Source organism: Ambystoma mexicanum, chromosome 6p (assembly GCF_040938575.1).
Source record: "Ambystoma mexicanum isolate Mex_15411 chromosome 6p, UKY_AmexF1_1, whole genome shotgun sequence".
In the NCBI taxonomy this organism is placed as follows: Eukaryota; Metazoa; Chordata; class Amphibia; order Caudata; family Ambystomatidae; genus Ambystoma; species Ambystoma mexicanum.
In genome coordinates this window covers 1,379,092,785-1,379,109,280 of record NC_090935.1, presented here as the reverse complement: position 1 = coordinate 1,379,109,280, position 16,496 = coordinate 1,379,092,785, and the positions used below count along the sequence as shown (strand labels likewise).

At 45.4% G+C, this 16,496-nt stretch overlaps 1 protein-coding gene across 2 annotated transcripts in view; it reads left to right on the top strand.

Annotated features, from left to right (window-relative positions):
* The window catches only part of LOC138510440 (phospholipid-transporting ATPase ABCA1-like), a 2,356,352-nt gene that overhangs the window by 1,804,449 nt on the left and 535,407 nt on the right, over positions 1-16,496 (top strand). For both annotated transcript variants that reach the window (XM_069626098.1, XM_069626099.1), the window contains exons 32-33: positions 3,022-3,116; positions 4,071-4,176. In XM_069626098.1, the coding sequence (XP_069482199.1) occupies positions 3,022-3,116; positions 4,071-4,176 (201 nt within the window). The remainder of the gene's footprint in view (positions 1-3,021; positions 3,117-4,070; positions 4,177-16,496) is intronic.

The following is a 16,496-nucleotide window of genomic DNA, read 5'->3' as shown; positions in this document are numbered from 1 at the left end:
GCAAAAAACAGTACAAGATTGTTTCATATATTTCTGCGCCACCAATGGAAAAGAATCACACTTGTGATTTGACGTACAAGCACTCCAAAGCTTTATTTATGTGTGGCTCTGTTTTTACTTTTAAATGCCGTTTTGATGACACATGTTTCGGCGATTCTATCGCCTTTTTCAATTCAGGGCTGATCATTTAACCAACCACAACATTACATGCATCAATTCTGATTATTTAACAAAAGAGAAAAGAATATGTAACATCGGTCAGACACTCAAAGGCAATGTGAGTATCCGCATAGAAAAACATGCAAATCAAAACAACAATATCATTTCATGTTAGCCTTTGCAGCTTCAACGGATTGTATCCATAAACCATGAACACATATATGCATTTAACTGTTCATGTTTGTTTACATTGTTCATGATGTCACAGATATGAAGGATGGGAAAAGGGGAAGGAAGGTTAGGAAACGAAAGGCACATAATTGTACGGTTGGAAAAAATGAGAAAGAACGAAAACATTGGTAATTTTTCTTGATTTGTAGCAGTGTGAATAATGTGCAAAACAAAAATTAAGTAAAAACAAATGAATATTGGTGTCACAACAACAAGTCTCTTCTTACCTATTGCATTCCGTCTGTGTTGCCCAAGTTTTATGAATTTAAAGTCATGGGTTAAATCCCTGCCTGGTGAGTGAAAGCGTACTTGTTAATAAGAATATTCTTTTGGTCTTGTAAGCAATATTCTAATTACTGAATCTCTATCTTGTTATCTAAACTCTGATCTAAGGCCATGTTTGTCCTATTTATTAATTCTGCAAATGTACAGCGGTACTTTGTACAGATTAGCCTAAGCGATTATGTGCATTCCTTGTTAACTACATATCTGAAAGATATCCCCCCGAGTGCCGTGCAGAATCCTGCTGATCTAAGGGGTTACCTGCAAAGTTCTAGGTGTTTTGCCGTCTCTGGTCTTGCTTCTGCGTTCTTCCACGGTCAAATGCCTAATGAATTGGGTTTGTTGAGTGCTGTCATGGAAACAGGGGTAGTCCTACCTCTGTCTCCATTACGGCTGCCATACTTTGGGACACTTCCCATAGCTGGGTATTGAAATGCACGCTCATATTTTTATTACCGCTTGGAATCAAAATGCCTTAATCATTTATGAGCAATCGAAAAACATGATTTACGCTATTCCTGTGGTCTCTATATTTTGAAAATAAGATCCATAATTTCTTACACAATCTCGATCGATTTTGAAATTAATCTGTAAACATAGAATGGTGGAGAGGGGCTTAATTCTGATAAAATGTCCCCTTTTTTTGTAATCTAAGTGTACTAATTGAATACATAGAGAGGATTAACTTAATTGCAATTATTCATTATCATGAACTTTTGTTAGCAAAGGCTATCACTTATTTGTAACAAATTATAATCATGATCATCAATCCATAGCTATTCAGGTCAGGAGTAAGCGTGCTTGGGTTTAATGAGTCAAACTAGTCACATCATTGGTACTTAAGTAGATTGGCTTTTCAATCTCAATCAATTAACTTAACAAACTGACACAGAAAATATTGATCGAGATTGTGTAAGAAATTATGGATTTTATTTTCAAAATATAGAGACCACAGGAATAGCGTAAATCATGTTTTTCAATTGCTCATAAATGATTGAGGCATTTTGATTCCAAGCAGTAATAAAAATATGAGCGTGCATTTCATTACCCAGCTATGGGAAGTGTCCCAAAGTATGGCAGCCGTAATGGAGACAGAGGTAGGACTACCCCTGTTTCCATGACAGCGCTCAACAAACCCAAATCATTAGGCATTCGACCGCGGAAGAACACGGAAGCAAGACCAGAGACGGCAAACGCCTAGAACTTTGCAGGTAAGCCCTTAGATCAGCAGGAATCTGCATGGCACGCGGGGGATATCTTTTAGATATGTAGTTAACAAGGAATGCGCACGATTGCTTAGGCTAATCTGTACAAAGTAACGCTGTACATTCACAGAGTTAATAAATAGGACAAACATGGTCTTAGGTCAGAGTTTAGATAACAAGATAGAGATTCAGTAATTAGAATATTGCTAACATGACAAAAACCATAGACTTATTAACAAGTACACTTTCACTCACCAGGCGGGGATTTAACCCATCACTTTAAATTCATAACACTTCGCAACACAGACGGAATGCAATAGGTAAGAAGAGACTTGTCTGTGTGACACCAATATTTATTTGTTTTTACTTAATTTTTGTTTTGTACATTATTCACACTGCCACAAATCAAGAAAACGTACCGATTTTTTCATTCTTTCCCATTGTTTCCAACTGTACAATTATGTGCCTTTCGTTTCCTAACCTTCCTTCCCTTTTTCTCATCCCTCATATCTGTGACATCATGAAAATATAAACAAAAATGAACTGTTAAAAACATACATGTATTCATGGTATATGGATACAATCCGTTGAAACTGCAAATGCTAACATGAAATGATATTGTTGTTTTGATTTGCATGTTTTTCTTTGCTGATACTTGCAACGCCTTTGATTGTATGACCGATGTTACATATTCTTTACTCTTTTTTCTTTTGTTAAATAATCAGAATTGATGCATGTAATGTTGTGGTTGGTTAAATGATCAGCCCTGATTTGAAAAAGGCACTAGAATTACCGAAAGACATGTCATCAAAAGGGCATTTATAAGTAAAAACAGAGCCACGCATGAATAAAAATTTGGAGTGGTTGTACGTCAAATAACAAGTGTGATTCTTATCTATTGGTGGCGCAGAAATATATGAAACAATCATGTACTATTTATTATCGTATACACTAACAGGAAACAACTGAAAAGCAAGCACAGTTCGTGTTTATTTGTTGTGAACATTGCATTATTCAAGTAGTAGTTGTTTAGCAGGTTCCAAACTCTCTCTATTAAATGATGTGAATGAGTAAGTGAAAGCCCGCCTTAATTCATGTCATATAGTTATTTCTATTAATGCCAGATTGTACATGTTATTTTCAGAAACTTCATAATACCACAGACACCATTGAAAACTTGACTGAAAGAAATATAAGTGACTATGTTCTGAAAACATATCAGAAGTTCTACAAAGTCAGGTGAGAATGTTTTCTCCAAAACTTTATCATGTGTGAATGACAAATGTGCAATACTATGCACGTTATTTGCAGAAATTATGAAAATCTCAACGTCCAGTGTGCTATATAACATTATGAATTGAAAGCAGGTACTTACGCAACGCACGTCCGTTGCTAACATGCCCTTGTGCATAATTGCCAAGCCTACCGATTTAGTGGCAACAAATACCGATTTTTTTCGATATTTCTGAAACTTTAAGATTCCTACAGATTTTTGGTCACAGAATGGTGGCATGTATGCTTGTGGCACTGGGGACTTTCCTGAATAAGCAATGGCTTTTGGCAACATATGAATCTTACACATTTCGTAGAGCTCAGCTAGGTCTAACCTCTGAGACGTTGAAGGGTGTTAAAGCAAAATGGCGTCAACTGCTACAGAAGTATTTCGGGTACAGAGCAAAAGAAATTGAAGATTCAAAAGAGAGGGGGAAGTGCTGAAGAGTAAAATATGAGTAGCAGGTGATAAAGTTGAATGTGGAGTAAACATGTTTAATGTCTTATTCATGGACAGCTTATGCTTTGAAACGTAACATGTATTCAACCGAAATGAACCTCAACATTCTTACTTGATAGTCCCCACAGACATCGACATTCTATTCCGCAGCCTGCCTTTGATTAGAAAAGTAGCATGCATAGACATCATGGTGACCAAATGTGGCTCTTACAGGTTTCATAACTGTATCGATCCAGCGCCTTGCCACTGTACAAATGATCTACTTATTAGTAAATGGACCCTGTAGGTGTATTCGTGTTTACAAGCACCAATCAGTTGTGCAACAAGCACATGAGAAATGACAGCCAGGCCCTTAAAAAGGATAGGATTATGAGAACATATTAGCTGTTTGTTTGCATTTATATATAAGTGTGTTTGAGTGGTCAGTCATAACAAGCCATTTTTATGCTTTTCTTGATAAGGTATGGGGGCCTCTCCGTAGGCGACGTGAACTCACAAGTTCAGATGAACTCCTCTGAAATTTCCGACTTGGTTGACGAGATGAAAGTGATGTTCAACACTTCACTGGTGAGTCACTCGGTCTTTGACTGCTCTATAGAATACCCTGCAATCTGCAAAACAATTTGAAGGCTTACAAACTACTTTCCAAATAAACTTAACTTATGGTTTATTGCACAATTGTCACATGTGGAGTATTTGATATGGCTCATTTGTTTGATATTATATGATATGATATGATGCATCATCTAAAACGTGTCTGTACACAAGTGTTTCTAGGCACAACATGACAAGGTAGAAAAGATAGAAGGAGGAAAAAATAAAATATCGTACTAGGCCTTGTCTCATTCAGATTGTGCAAGTGCAGGGGGGAGAGGGAGAGGAGAAGTGCCAGGGGGAGGGAGGGGAGAATTGCAATCAGGGCAACATTCCTCTAAGTAAGTACAGCCAGGGCAGCGCGGCTCTGGGAAGTGCAAGGAGGTGGGTACTGTAGGGTTGTAGATACAGCCCCAAGTGGACAGAAGGCCTGCAGGCAGTGCAGAGGCTACCGGTGATGTAGGAGCCAGGTGTACATTGAGATTCTGAGGGTAGCCAGGCAATTAGTCAGAGCAGCAGAGAGGTAGGTCAACAGGGGTGAGAGAGAGAGAGAGAAAGCAGATGAGAAAAGGAAGGTCTTGAGATGCTTCTGGAACCTCAGGTGGTCTGGTTCAAGTTTGAGAGGGCAGGGAGGTCCTTCCAGAGGGAAGCACCTGCAGAAGAGAGAGATCTACCACCCCTCTCTGCCTGGAGAAGCGCCTGACCCTCAGAGAGTTTGAGGTGGCTGAGTGAAGAGCTTGAGAAGGAAGGTCTTTACGAAAACCGAGTTGGATGTAGTGTGGGCACCACCTCAGAAAGCCTTTTGGACGATGCAGAGGGTCTTTAACTTGATCCTTCCATCCACTGGCAGCCAGTGGAGAGATTTCCGGGCTGGAGAGGTACGATCCCTGGGCTTGAGGCCAAGGACACATCTTGCAGTCCTGTTCTAGATTAGTTGCAGAGGACGGAGAGTAGAGGAAGGCAGATTGAGAAAGGGGCTGTTGCAGTAGTCAAACCTAGAGAGAAACAGTGCTCTGATGACAGTGAGCTTCTGGGGGAAAGTGAGAAAAGGATGAATACTTCTGAGGAGTTGCAGTTGGTAGTTGGACTTCTTATCAAGGTCCATAATGTGAGAAGAGAAGGAGAGAGTGGAGTCGAACATGACACCAAGGGTTTTTGCCTCACAGGAAGGCACAGTAAGAGGGACCAAAGAGGTTGCCCAGAGAGGTCAAGTGGGAGCAGGGGTCCCTATGAGAGGGATCTCCGTTTTACTGGCATTAAGGCAGAGATTGTTGTAGGTGCACCACTCCTGAATCGCAGATAGACAGTCAGGAATGAGCGAGAGAGGAGAGGTGGCTGGGGTGCCTGAAGGAGAACTTAGTGTCATCTGCATTACACTGAAAGTTAGAGGAGAAGGTAGAGATGAGGTGGGCCAAAGGGACCAAGTAGACATTGAAAAGCCAGGGCGAGAGGTTAGGGTCCTGGGGAACACCACACGGGGAGTGGGAGGTGGTGAAGAGGAAGGACCCATGTTGGACCTGGGAGGGTTGGTCCAGGTGGAAGGAGGTCAACCAGGCCAGGGCCTGATCCATGACGCCCAGGTTTGCACGTAAGGGACTGATTAGGATGACATGACTGACCATGTCGAAAGTAGTGGAAAGATCAAGGAGGATGAGGACAAAAGGAAGGCTACAGATGAGATTAGTGAGCAGATCTTCATGGGTGTTCAGGAGAGCAGTTTCCATGGGTCTAGCTGCATTGAAGCCAGACTGATGGTCATGGAGACAACCAACAGATTCAATGTGGAGAGTAAGCTGGGATGTGGCCAGCTTTTCCATGAGTTTTCCCAGGAAAGGAGTGATAGAGATCAGCTGGTAGTTTGCAGAACAGGGAGGATCCGCATAAGGTTTCTTGAGGATGCAGTGCACAAGGGAGTGCTTTAGTGGGAAGGGGAAAGTTCCAGTGGCAAAACAGTGATTGCAGAAATCGGCCAAGGCCGGAGCCAGGGTGCCATTGTCGTCCTTGATGGTTCTGGAGGAGTACAGCAGCACTTGCTGTGATGACACTGACCTGTAGAGAAACATTGTCAGATGTGATGGAAGAAAGAGTAGAAAAAAGGAGGAGAGGGAGAGGCAGCCAGAGGGGGGCCGACAGAGATAGAGGTAGAGGAAAAGGAGAGCAAGGACAGGATGTCCTGAGTTTTAGTGGTCAAGTGAGAAGCCAGAGCTGTGTAGAGGGCCTGGAAGGGAACAGGAGAGGTGGAGACTGCAGTAGGACTGGCCAACTATTTGCAGATTTTTCAGGGTTTGGCCATGTTGTTAGAGGCCACAGAGACACAGGTTTGCATGTGGGCTCTTTTCTTGGACAGGACAGAGAGTCTGTATTGCCTTTGGAGAATGTGGCAGGCCAGTTTTTTCAGAGGATGCGCCCGATGCCCTCCACTTTCTCTCAGCCACTCTGCCACTCTAGCAGGGGTGTTGCTAGGTCTGGAAAAGATCCCGGGCTACGCTAGTGTGGGGACTGTCGGGACTCAGGGCTAGCAGGCCTTTTGGCTGTAGCTCGTGAGCTTCTATCCAGGGCTACAACCAAATGATCCAGGGCTTTAGCCCCATTTTCCCCCCACCCCAGCTGCACCTCTGCACCCTACGCTTATGTTTCAAGGTGGCACGGTCAGGGTCATACCCATTCCTGGAGGTAGGCTTCAGGCAGATTCTTCTGAAAGGGGTAGGGACATCCCTAGTGTTAAAGATAGACAGATGTAGTTTCGAGAGGGATGTGTCAGAATCTGAGTCAGTCGGAGGCATAGGAGGAGAAGCGAAAGTAGCATCAAGGGCCTTCATTGACTCAGACTTCATGGGCCGTATGACCGAGAAGGTAGGTGGAAGTGCTTGGGTTGGCTTTACCTGGGGGGCAGAGAGCTTCAGGTGGGAGGAGAGCAGAAAGTGGTCGATCCAAGAGAGAGGAGTGGTGAGAGGATTGACGAGGGGGATGTTTGAGGAGATGAGAACATCCAAGGTGTGCCTGACAGAGTGTGTCGGGACAGAAGTTAGAATAGTAAGAGAGAGAGTGTTGCAGAGATTGCCGAAGAGCCCCAAGGAATGGTTTGAAGCATCCAAGTGGATGATGAGGTCTCTGAGGAGGAGAAGTTTAGAGGCAGAGTCAAGTAGAGAAGAGGAGAGGTCATCCCACTCTGAGGAATAGGCCAGCCTGGCCAGTTTAGTGTTAAGGGATGATCTACCATCTCATTCCCTATTGTGCACCCACTAGCAGATGACCGTCACTGTGAAGCATCCACAACATATGGACTCTTCCAGGCACTTTACACTAGTTATGGCCCCAACACATCAACCAATGGCAGCACTTCTGAACCCCTCATATTCTCCATTAATGCTTTTCTCCGCTCACCCATCTCCTCGCCTGTCCCTTAACTGATCTAAATATATCAAGGACTGCAAATGATCAATGTGTTTGCAAATCCCTCCTTTCGCAGTCTGTGACCATCTTGGGACACCCTACAGAAATACTATTTGCAGTTGGGGCATACATAGGAACTATGAAATAATACATAAATAAATATTGCATATGTTGAATCAGTAGAACACATGGGCACCACCAGAAATTGTGCTGGAAAAGAAGGCAATTACCCTATGGTAGTTGTTCCCTTGCCCCAAGAAGACCTTCATTTCCTTTTTGGTTATAGGTAAGCAGGCCTTTTGAACTGTATACCTTATTTTCTTGGAGTCATACTAGAAGTGATGTCAGTTCATCAAAATGCTCATGGGTAGGAGAGAGGCATTGCGTGCCCAATGACAGCAACGGAAATTAAATCACATCGTCTTTGGTTCTGGTGGTGACAGGTGAAGTGATACTGAGTGGCTCTTCACACTGAGTCCATAGGAAGTTGCATCACTCATTTAAAAAAACTAGACATGCATGAGATGAACAACATAACAACATGTTATGAAAGCAGGCAAAGAGTATTTTAGTTACAAATCATGTATTATTAGCAGTGCTGCCTTAATATGCCCCGGGCATACCCACCATAGGCCCCTGGGCTGTGAGTACTGATTTCGTATGCTGGTAAAGCTTCATAAAGACAGTTACTACCATCTTATGGCAGCTATCATCTAAAATGGATAAATGGATCCTCTCCCGTGGTTAGGCTTAGGGTGCAAAGGGGTCACCATGCATGCATTATAAACAGTGCAATGTCCCTGTAACCATGAATAAAGGGAAATAACGGAACGTGTTACACGTGGTAGGGGACAATCTGAAATACAACAGAAAGAAGTTAGTTTAAGGAACTTGATATTTGTTGTCTTAATATATATATATATATATATATATATATATATATATATATATATATATATATATATATATATATATATATATATATATAAGTTGCTAAACCCATAGGAAGTCCACTTTATATGGCCCACTCTGAATTTCTTTGCAACGTTTGGTAAGGTTTTGTCGAGGGGGGGCAAAGTTATAGGGTGGGTCCCATTTTTTTTTTCATAGACTGAATGGAGAAAAAAATGTGCTCACGCCTACAGCCCAAACCGCTGGACGGATTATCACGGCAGGAGCAGTGGCTTGGTCCCAAAAGCGTGCTTTTGTAAATTTGGTGGAAATGCGTCTAGTAGTTTAAAAACGACCAAAAAGCAGGTCCAAAAAAATGTGTGATATCTGGGTCCGGTCTGCTGACTGATTTCCCTTTTCGGTCCGCAGACCAGGCTCCGATTGGCTTAGAAGGCAACGTGCTGTCTGCGGACATCGGATGCGCATACTGATTTGATGGTGAAAAGCGTGAAGTGCGTCAGATTTTTGGAAATGCCCGCCATCTTGGATTCGCAGACTTCAGCCGCTGTCAGCGGACATCGCAGTAAAAACATATTAAAAAAGCAAAACATTGCACTTGTCAAACTTAGCAAATAATATCTGGGGAGGTGAGGGGTGATGAGGATGGGATGGGATATGGCTGCAAGAAGCAAAAACATGGGCGTTGTTTGCCATAAAAGTCCGCAGACACCTCTGCATTACAGGATTGGTGAAAAGCAGTTCTTGGATGGCTTATAACTTTGGGTCCACTTAATGAAACTGCATGACATTTTGCCATTATATTCCTGACCAGATTTTTAATGAGTCTGCGAGGTTTGGTGGGATTCTATGAAGAGGGGGCAAAATTAGAGGGGGGGCCCAAAATAATGTAAAGGCTTATAAATGAGGTGCCATTTGTTGAATCTACACTTAATTTGGTAAACTGATAATAGATTTAGATATAAATGTTTCTGTGAAGTTTTGTGGGATTCTGTCAAGAGGGGGCAAAATTAGAGGAGGGGTCCCAAAATATTGTAAAGGCTTACAAATGTGGTGCCATATGACAAATATACACAAAGGTTTGCAAAAAGATTATAGATCTAGATGTAATGTTTTTGCAACGTTGGTGGGATTTTGTCAAAAGGGGGCAAAATTAGAGGGAGCGCCCCAAAATATTGTAAAGGCTTATAAGTATGGTGCCATTTAACGAATCTACACAAAGGTTTGCAAAAAGATTATAGATTTAGATATAAATGTTTTCGTAAAGTCTGAATGGATTTTGTGAAGTGGGGACTAGGTTATATGACTATTTTATGTGCATACATTTGACACTTTTTAAAAAATAAAACATGGGTAGATTTCCAACAAACTTGTGTAAGAAGCACACGTGTCATAATGTAGGTACAAAAAATAGTGATATACCTTTGGTGACTGAGGTGTAGCCGGTGGCCATGGGCAGTGGCCAGATTGTCCGGGTCATGGAATAAGGTCATGATCCGGACAATTTGGCTACTGGCCATGACTACGAGGGACAACACATGGGCTTAAAGTGGCCATGTCTACCTGGGACTGGCTTTGTGGTGAAGTTATTCAAAATTGGGATAGGTTTGAAAGGAAAGAAAAATGTACTTTTGGTAATATGGTCATAGGGTTCTCTTTTCGCATTCTGCAGGCTTCCATGGAAAGCGAAGAGGGGCCCTGTATGGAACCCCGCCTTTTCTTTCCATGGTGGCTATCTTGGAAAAGGATTTCCCGGTGTAGGAAGAAAAATCCTCTTCTTTAGCACCCCGGGTTCCCGCTTTGGGAACCTAGGGTGTTAATGGGCTTCATCCCCCATTACAGGGGCTGGAATGGGGGGATAATGGTCCGGAGACATCGTTATCCACCCTCGCTTCGCTTGGGCTGATAACTTGGGCTGCTGGGAATATTGTGGCGTTCATCCCCTGTTCCAGGGACTGCAAATGGAAATGTTGGAAAATCTTATTGAGTCTATGGCCCTCATTACAAGTCAGGCGTTAAGGGTTAACGGCGCCATTGGCGCCGTTAACCCTTAACGCCTGATTCACACTTTAACGCCTGCTTTTTGCAGGCGTTAAAGTCCAAGGCGCTAAGCGACCTTGGTGCTAATTACGGCACCGTAATTTACAGTGCCGTAATTAGCGCCTTCCCCATCCCCATAATTATGGGGCAAAAATGGGAATAGGGAAGGGCAAATGGTGAATGGGGAATTACCGCCCCACTCACCTTGGAATGGGGCGGTAATTGCGCCATCCACCATGGCGGAATCCGGCATGGATCATGGTGCTAATAGCACCATGGTCCACCGCCTGAGTTGTAATGAGGGCCTATGTACTTTACTAAGAAATGTAAAGTAGATGGAGTCTATACGTTTTTTTAGTTCTATTTTTTAACTGTGAAAGGTGGTTCCTAAAGGAACATTTCTTTTGTTGTTTTCAAATGTATTTTGTTTTTTGGCAGGAGAGCTTAGAATGAAAGGTGGTACGGAAATGAGGGAAGAGGCACCAAACACTAATATGGAGGGGCAGGTGGACAGGAGAAAAAGTTGCGCGCGTGTTATTTCTAAGGTAGGGGTCAGTGTTTCTGATGCTTCTTGATTACAGCAGTGGTGGTGGATCTTGGGGAGAAGGGATGGCATTAGCTGATGCCATTTTTAGATAAACAGCAGTTTTGCTAAAAGATTGTTAATGGATAATGAGTAGGAATAAGTGTAGGAGCTGTGCAAGGGAAAGTTGAGAGTTCCTAGATCAGTAGAAAATGCAGTTCCGAACTGTCCGTGAAGCACAGATCTTATCGTGAAGTGCGGACGGGTTCTTGGACGCGCCATCATATGGCCGGAAGGTCCGCAATGAAGTAAGATGTTCGTAGATGTCTACCGATGCAAAACCAGTTGAAATAATTGCAAAAAGTGTATAGTGTATAGAAGTGTTTTAAGGTGACACTTTATAAATTGGACACAAATATTGCTATATTCGGTAAGTAAGATATTAGTAGGTTGTAGGAAAATAGCACGCACTGGTAAAAACCCATGAAATTCACTGACAAAACATTATTAAAGGGACGTTATGGTTAAGTTGCACTAATAAAAACCTATGAAATTCAATGAAAAAACTTTGTTAAAGGGACGTTATGGTTTCAAGTAAAACCGAAAACCCAGTGAAATTCGCCAGTTATGGTAAGCTAAGCAACCATAACTCACGCAACCACCGTGCACTGCTAAGACTAACATCCAAGTCATCAAAGATGACATCACAAATGTCATTGAGGACATCACTGATGACATCACATATCTGGGCCACTTGTTTTTGTTCACTGACATATATAGGCCAGGTGATCCCAGTCCCCTTTCCTCTGTAAGTGGCAGCAGATTGTAGAGTACAGGCACCTCCTCTCCTCAGGGATACATCTACCGTTCGCAGTCTTATTGCTGCATGCCCCAAGCACCCCAGCACTTTGATCAGAAGCAGGGGCCCAGCACCTCACAAGACCGGGCCCCTAGAGACCCACAGGCTAACGAGGACCACTTTTTCAAGCGCTTCGACTGCTTCATGCGGTCCCCTCAGATAAAGGGGCCCCTGAATGATATAATGAAGGAGGTAATCCCATAGGTGGTGCCTACCCAGCCCCCTCCTCTGCATACTCCTCCTGTTCCTCCAGCACTGCCGGTTATACTGCTGGTCCCTCCCCTGGTCCAGGCGCTACCTGTCTTTCAGACCCCTCCATCTCCTCCTGTAGCACCAAATCCTCCCTCTCAACAGCCATTGGACTTGTCTTCAGTGCCAGACTTAGGGGGGACCCCGCCGGCACCTGTGTCTCAGGGCCCGGACTCCCCTCCCCCTGTCAAAAAGGGGGGGTGATGATGAGGACGAGGACACCCGGACGAGGAGCCCACTGCATCCGTTAAGGCCTTTTATGACTACCTTCAGGGTCTGGTGGAGTTCTTGGGGTCTCTCGGCCCGAAGCTGGCCCCAAGGAGTCAGGAGTGCTAGCAGAGATTTTGGGCAAGTGCACCATGATCCGGTCTGGCATCCCTCTCCAGAAGGATGTCCTGCAGGTGGGCAGAAAGGTGGGGAGAAAGTTCCGGGAGAAGCTGGACAACATGTTCAGGCTGATGGGTGGGGGGCAATCCTTCTGTCCTCCCACCTGCCGCTGCATTTGTCAGTGGTGACTGCGGCCTCATTCTATTCTTAACCATTGTCTTCGTCGTCTTCTTCCTCCACTGGACACACCTCCAGTTGTCTTTCCAAGGAGGACAAGTCTTTGGGAAAGCGCTGTTATTCCATCTCAGGACTTCATCTGCGGCAAGCCAACGCAGATGCCTTTTTGGCTGTGGCTAACCAGAAGCTGTGGCAGGAGCTCAGGGAATTTCAACCCGACCTCCATTCGGACAAGAAAGCCTCCTTCAAATTTGGTCTGCCAGATGCCCGGGCCATTGCGTAGGACCTCATGGAGTCTTCAGTCTCCCACATCGATACAGTCAGCAGAGGGCTGTGTCTTGGTGTCAAAATGAGGAGGACAGCACCACTAGGTTTTCATCTGACGTGCAATAGTGAATCCTGGATCTGCGCTTCAAGGGCATGGAACTTTTTCATTCATCAACCGATGTTGAGTTGACAAAGAAGAAAACCTTCACTCGAACTACCAAATCCTTGGCCATCCTGACAAAGCCAGGACAGAAATCCTTCCCTCAGTCTCAGGGCAGGACCAAGTTCAAACTGCATGCTTTTTCCAGTTTCCAGGAGTTTCGGAACTGCGGTACACGGAGGCATGACAGGTCCACGAGCGACAACAGGAGGAAGCAGCAGTGCACAGTGTTTTCTGCTCCCCTCCTCTGCTCCAGCCTCTGACGCAAAGCAGTGACATCGAGGTCGGGGAACACAGCTTATCTTTGGGGGTCTTTGTGGCAGGACACCTGGAAGGTTCTTTTCAACAACTCGTGAATCCTATCCATAGTCTCCACAAACTTCCGTCATCCTCTTCCTTTCCCTCTAATATCCTCTCCTCATCTTTGTCAGATTGGTTCCCGGCTCTTTTACGGGAGGTCCTTTTGCTCTAGATAGGGGCTTTGGGTACTATTCCAGGATTTTTGAGGTACCCAAGAACAACCAGGTTGGCCTGAGGGTTGTCCTGGACTCAATTCTGAATCTGTCTCTACCGCTAGAACACTTCAAGATGATCATTCCTGCGCGCATAGCCTAGTCTCTGAGTGCAGGGGACTGGATGTATATCCTGGACCTCAAGGCTCTATACCTATATGTACCCATCTACCAACCACATCTGAAGTTTCTGTGGTTCGTGATTATGTTTTTATCATTTTCAGTACAAGGTGATGCCCTTCAGCCTGCACTCAGCCCCTCATGTCTTCACAAAGTTGATGAACGCAGTGGCAGGCCTTCCCTGCATTGAGGGCCATTATATATACCCTTATTTGGATGACTGACTGGTGAGGGCGGGGTTACCAGGTGGTGTTACACTCCTGCCAGAGATTGGTGGATATCCTTCATCAGATGGGGTTCTACCTCAACCAGAGGAAGTCAAAAGTGTGCCCATCCCAGGATCTGGTCTTCGTGGGGGTGCATTGGAACACATTGGAAGGTGTGTCCCACTCCCAATAGGATCCAGTCCCTCAGCAAGGTGGTGTGGCACTTTCTGGCCAACTCGACCACCGTGGCATGGTGGTTACAGCACCTTCTGGGCCTGATGACCTCCTGCATACTCACTGTGCAGCACGCTCACCTCAAGATGATGCACCTCCAGCTCCACCTGGTGACCAATTGGGATTAGGAGACAGGGTCTCAGTCTGACAGGATCCCAATACCACCGCTCCTACTGTCCGATCTTCGCTGGTAGATGATGGATGGCAATGTTTCAGTGGGAGCCCCCTTCACCCGGGCCGAAACTTATCCTGGCGGTGACAACCGACTCCTCTCATTCGGGCTGGGGGGCTACTCTGGAGACCTATGTGATTCATGGCACATGGTACAGGACGGAAGCCCTCCTGCATATCAATCTGCTCGAGATCAGGGCAGTGGGCCGGTCTCTCAAGGCATTTCTGCACCTCATCAAGGAAAGGTCTGTTCTGATGAGGAGGAACAACTCTACTATGATGTTTATCTGAACAAGCACAGTGGCACCCACTCTACTACGATGTTTACCTGAACAAGCACAGTGGCACCGTTACCCCCTCCTCTGTCGGGAGGCAGTATCAATCTGGAAATGGGACCTGATGGAGGGGGTTTGGATTTCTGCAGTCCACCTTCCAGGAGACCAACTGAGCCGCTTGGGGTTCAACACCTATGAGTGGGAACTACGCACTCACTCCTTGTTGCCCCTGTTCCAGCGATGGGGGCTTGTGGACCTGGACTTGTTTTTCATCTCCCCAGAAAGCCAAGTGCCCCCAGTTTGCTTCATGGGCAGGTCAGGGTTGGGGGTTACTGGGAGACACCTTCCAGATCTGTTGGCATGGCCGCAGGTGTTATGCGTTCTCACCCACCCCTCTGCTCCAATGGACCCTACGCAAGTTCCAGGCTTTGGTGGGTTGCAGTCTCATTGGTTCCGCCCCACTGGCCTTCAACGCACTGGTTTTCAGATCTGCTGCAGTTGTTCTCCTAGGGTCACATTCACCTTCCGATCCCCAGCAGAGGCTTCCTGATGCAGCAGGGCGGGGCAGTGAAACATCCGGACCCGGCCAAGCTGGCTGCCTGAGCAGCTGAGGCTTCAGCATGCTCAATTTTCGGATGACAACTGGGACATCATTCAGCAGGCCAAGAGGCCCTCACTCAGTCCCAGTATAAGAGCAAACGGTTCTGCCATTGGGCACACAACAATCGTCTGGACAGTGTCACCTGTCCTCTGGATAACATGTTTGCCTTTTCAGCACACCTGTCTCCTTTTTAGGTGGATCCTTGCTATTGGTCAGCCATTGGGGCTAGCGAGAATTCCCCTGAGCCGTGTTTTTGGCAGCCAATCTGTTGGTTAAGGCCCACCTTAAGGGGTTGTCTAGGCTTTTTCTCCGGTGCATAGGCCACATCCGGTCTGGGACCTCAATGTGATTCTTGCAGCTTTGCAACGCAAGCCTTTTGAACTGATGGCCTAAGTGGACATTCGCTTGGCGACACAAAAGACAGTTTTACTGGTAGCTCTCACATCTGCATGTAGGGTTAGTGAGCTGCTGGTGTTGCCCTTGTCCGAGGCCTTCACCACGTTTCACGACGACAAGCTCATCTTGCGCACTCACACAAACTTCTTGCCCAAGGTGGTCTCTCCATTTCAACTGATTTAAGAGATCTGCCTGCCGATCTTTCAAAACCCGCAGTCGGAGGCAGAGAGGGCCCCACATTCCTTGGACCTCAACTGGTTCCTCAAGTTTTATCTCTCTCGGGTGAAATTGCATGAAGTCCAAGGCATTGTTCGTAACTTTTGGGGGCTCTTCTGCCCACTCTCAGGCTAACAAGGCTTCCATCGTCCATTGGATGATTCAGGCTATCTCAGAGGCGTGCACAGCCATGGGCAAACCTGTTCCTGAGGGGATTTATGCCCATGCAGTCAGAGCCAAGGCCACAACTGTCGAGTTTCAGAGACATGCACCTTGGGATGTCATCAGCAAGGTGGCTACTTGGGCCACTCCATCTGCCTTCGGTAAGTATTACTCACTGGACACCAGTTCCAGATGCAATGCAGTTTGGTCCGGCAGTTCTGAAGAAGCTTTTTTGCTTTGTCCTAGATATGAGGCAGGCTTTACAGACCCACCCTATGTTCTTGTATAGTGGAATCACCCACATCGATGGGGGAAAGGGGACAGGACCTATGAGTAATTAAAGTTACTCACTGTAGTCACTAGAGTACTCAAAGGGCCTGATCATGAGTTGGGCGGTAGCCCTTAGATGCAGCGGTAATACTAACACCACTGCATTTAAGGGCTGGCCTGATCACGAGTTGGGCGCTAAATGGGCTGTGCTACCTCCAGCTTTTTG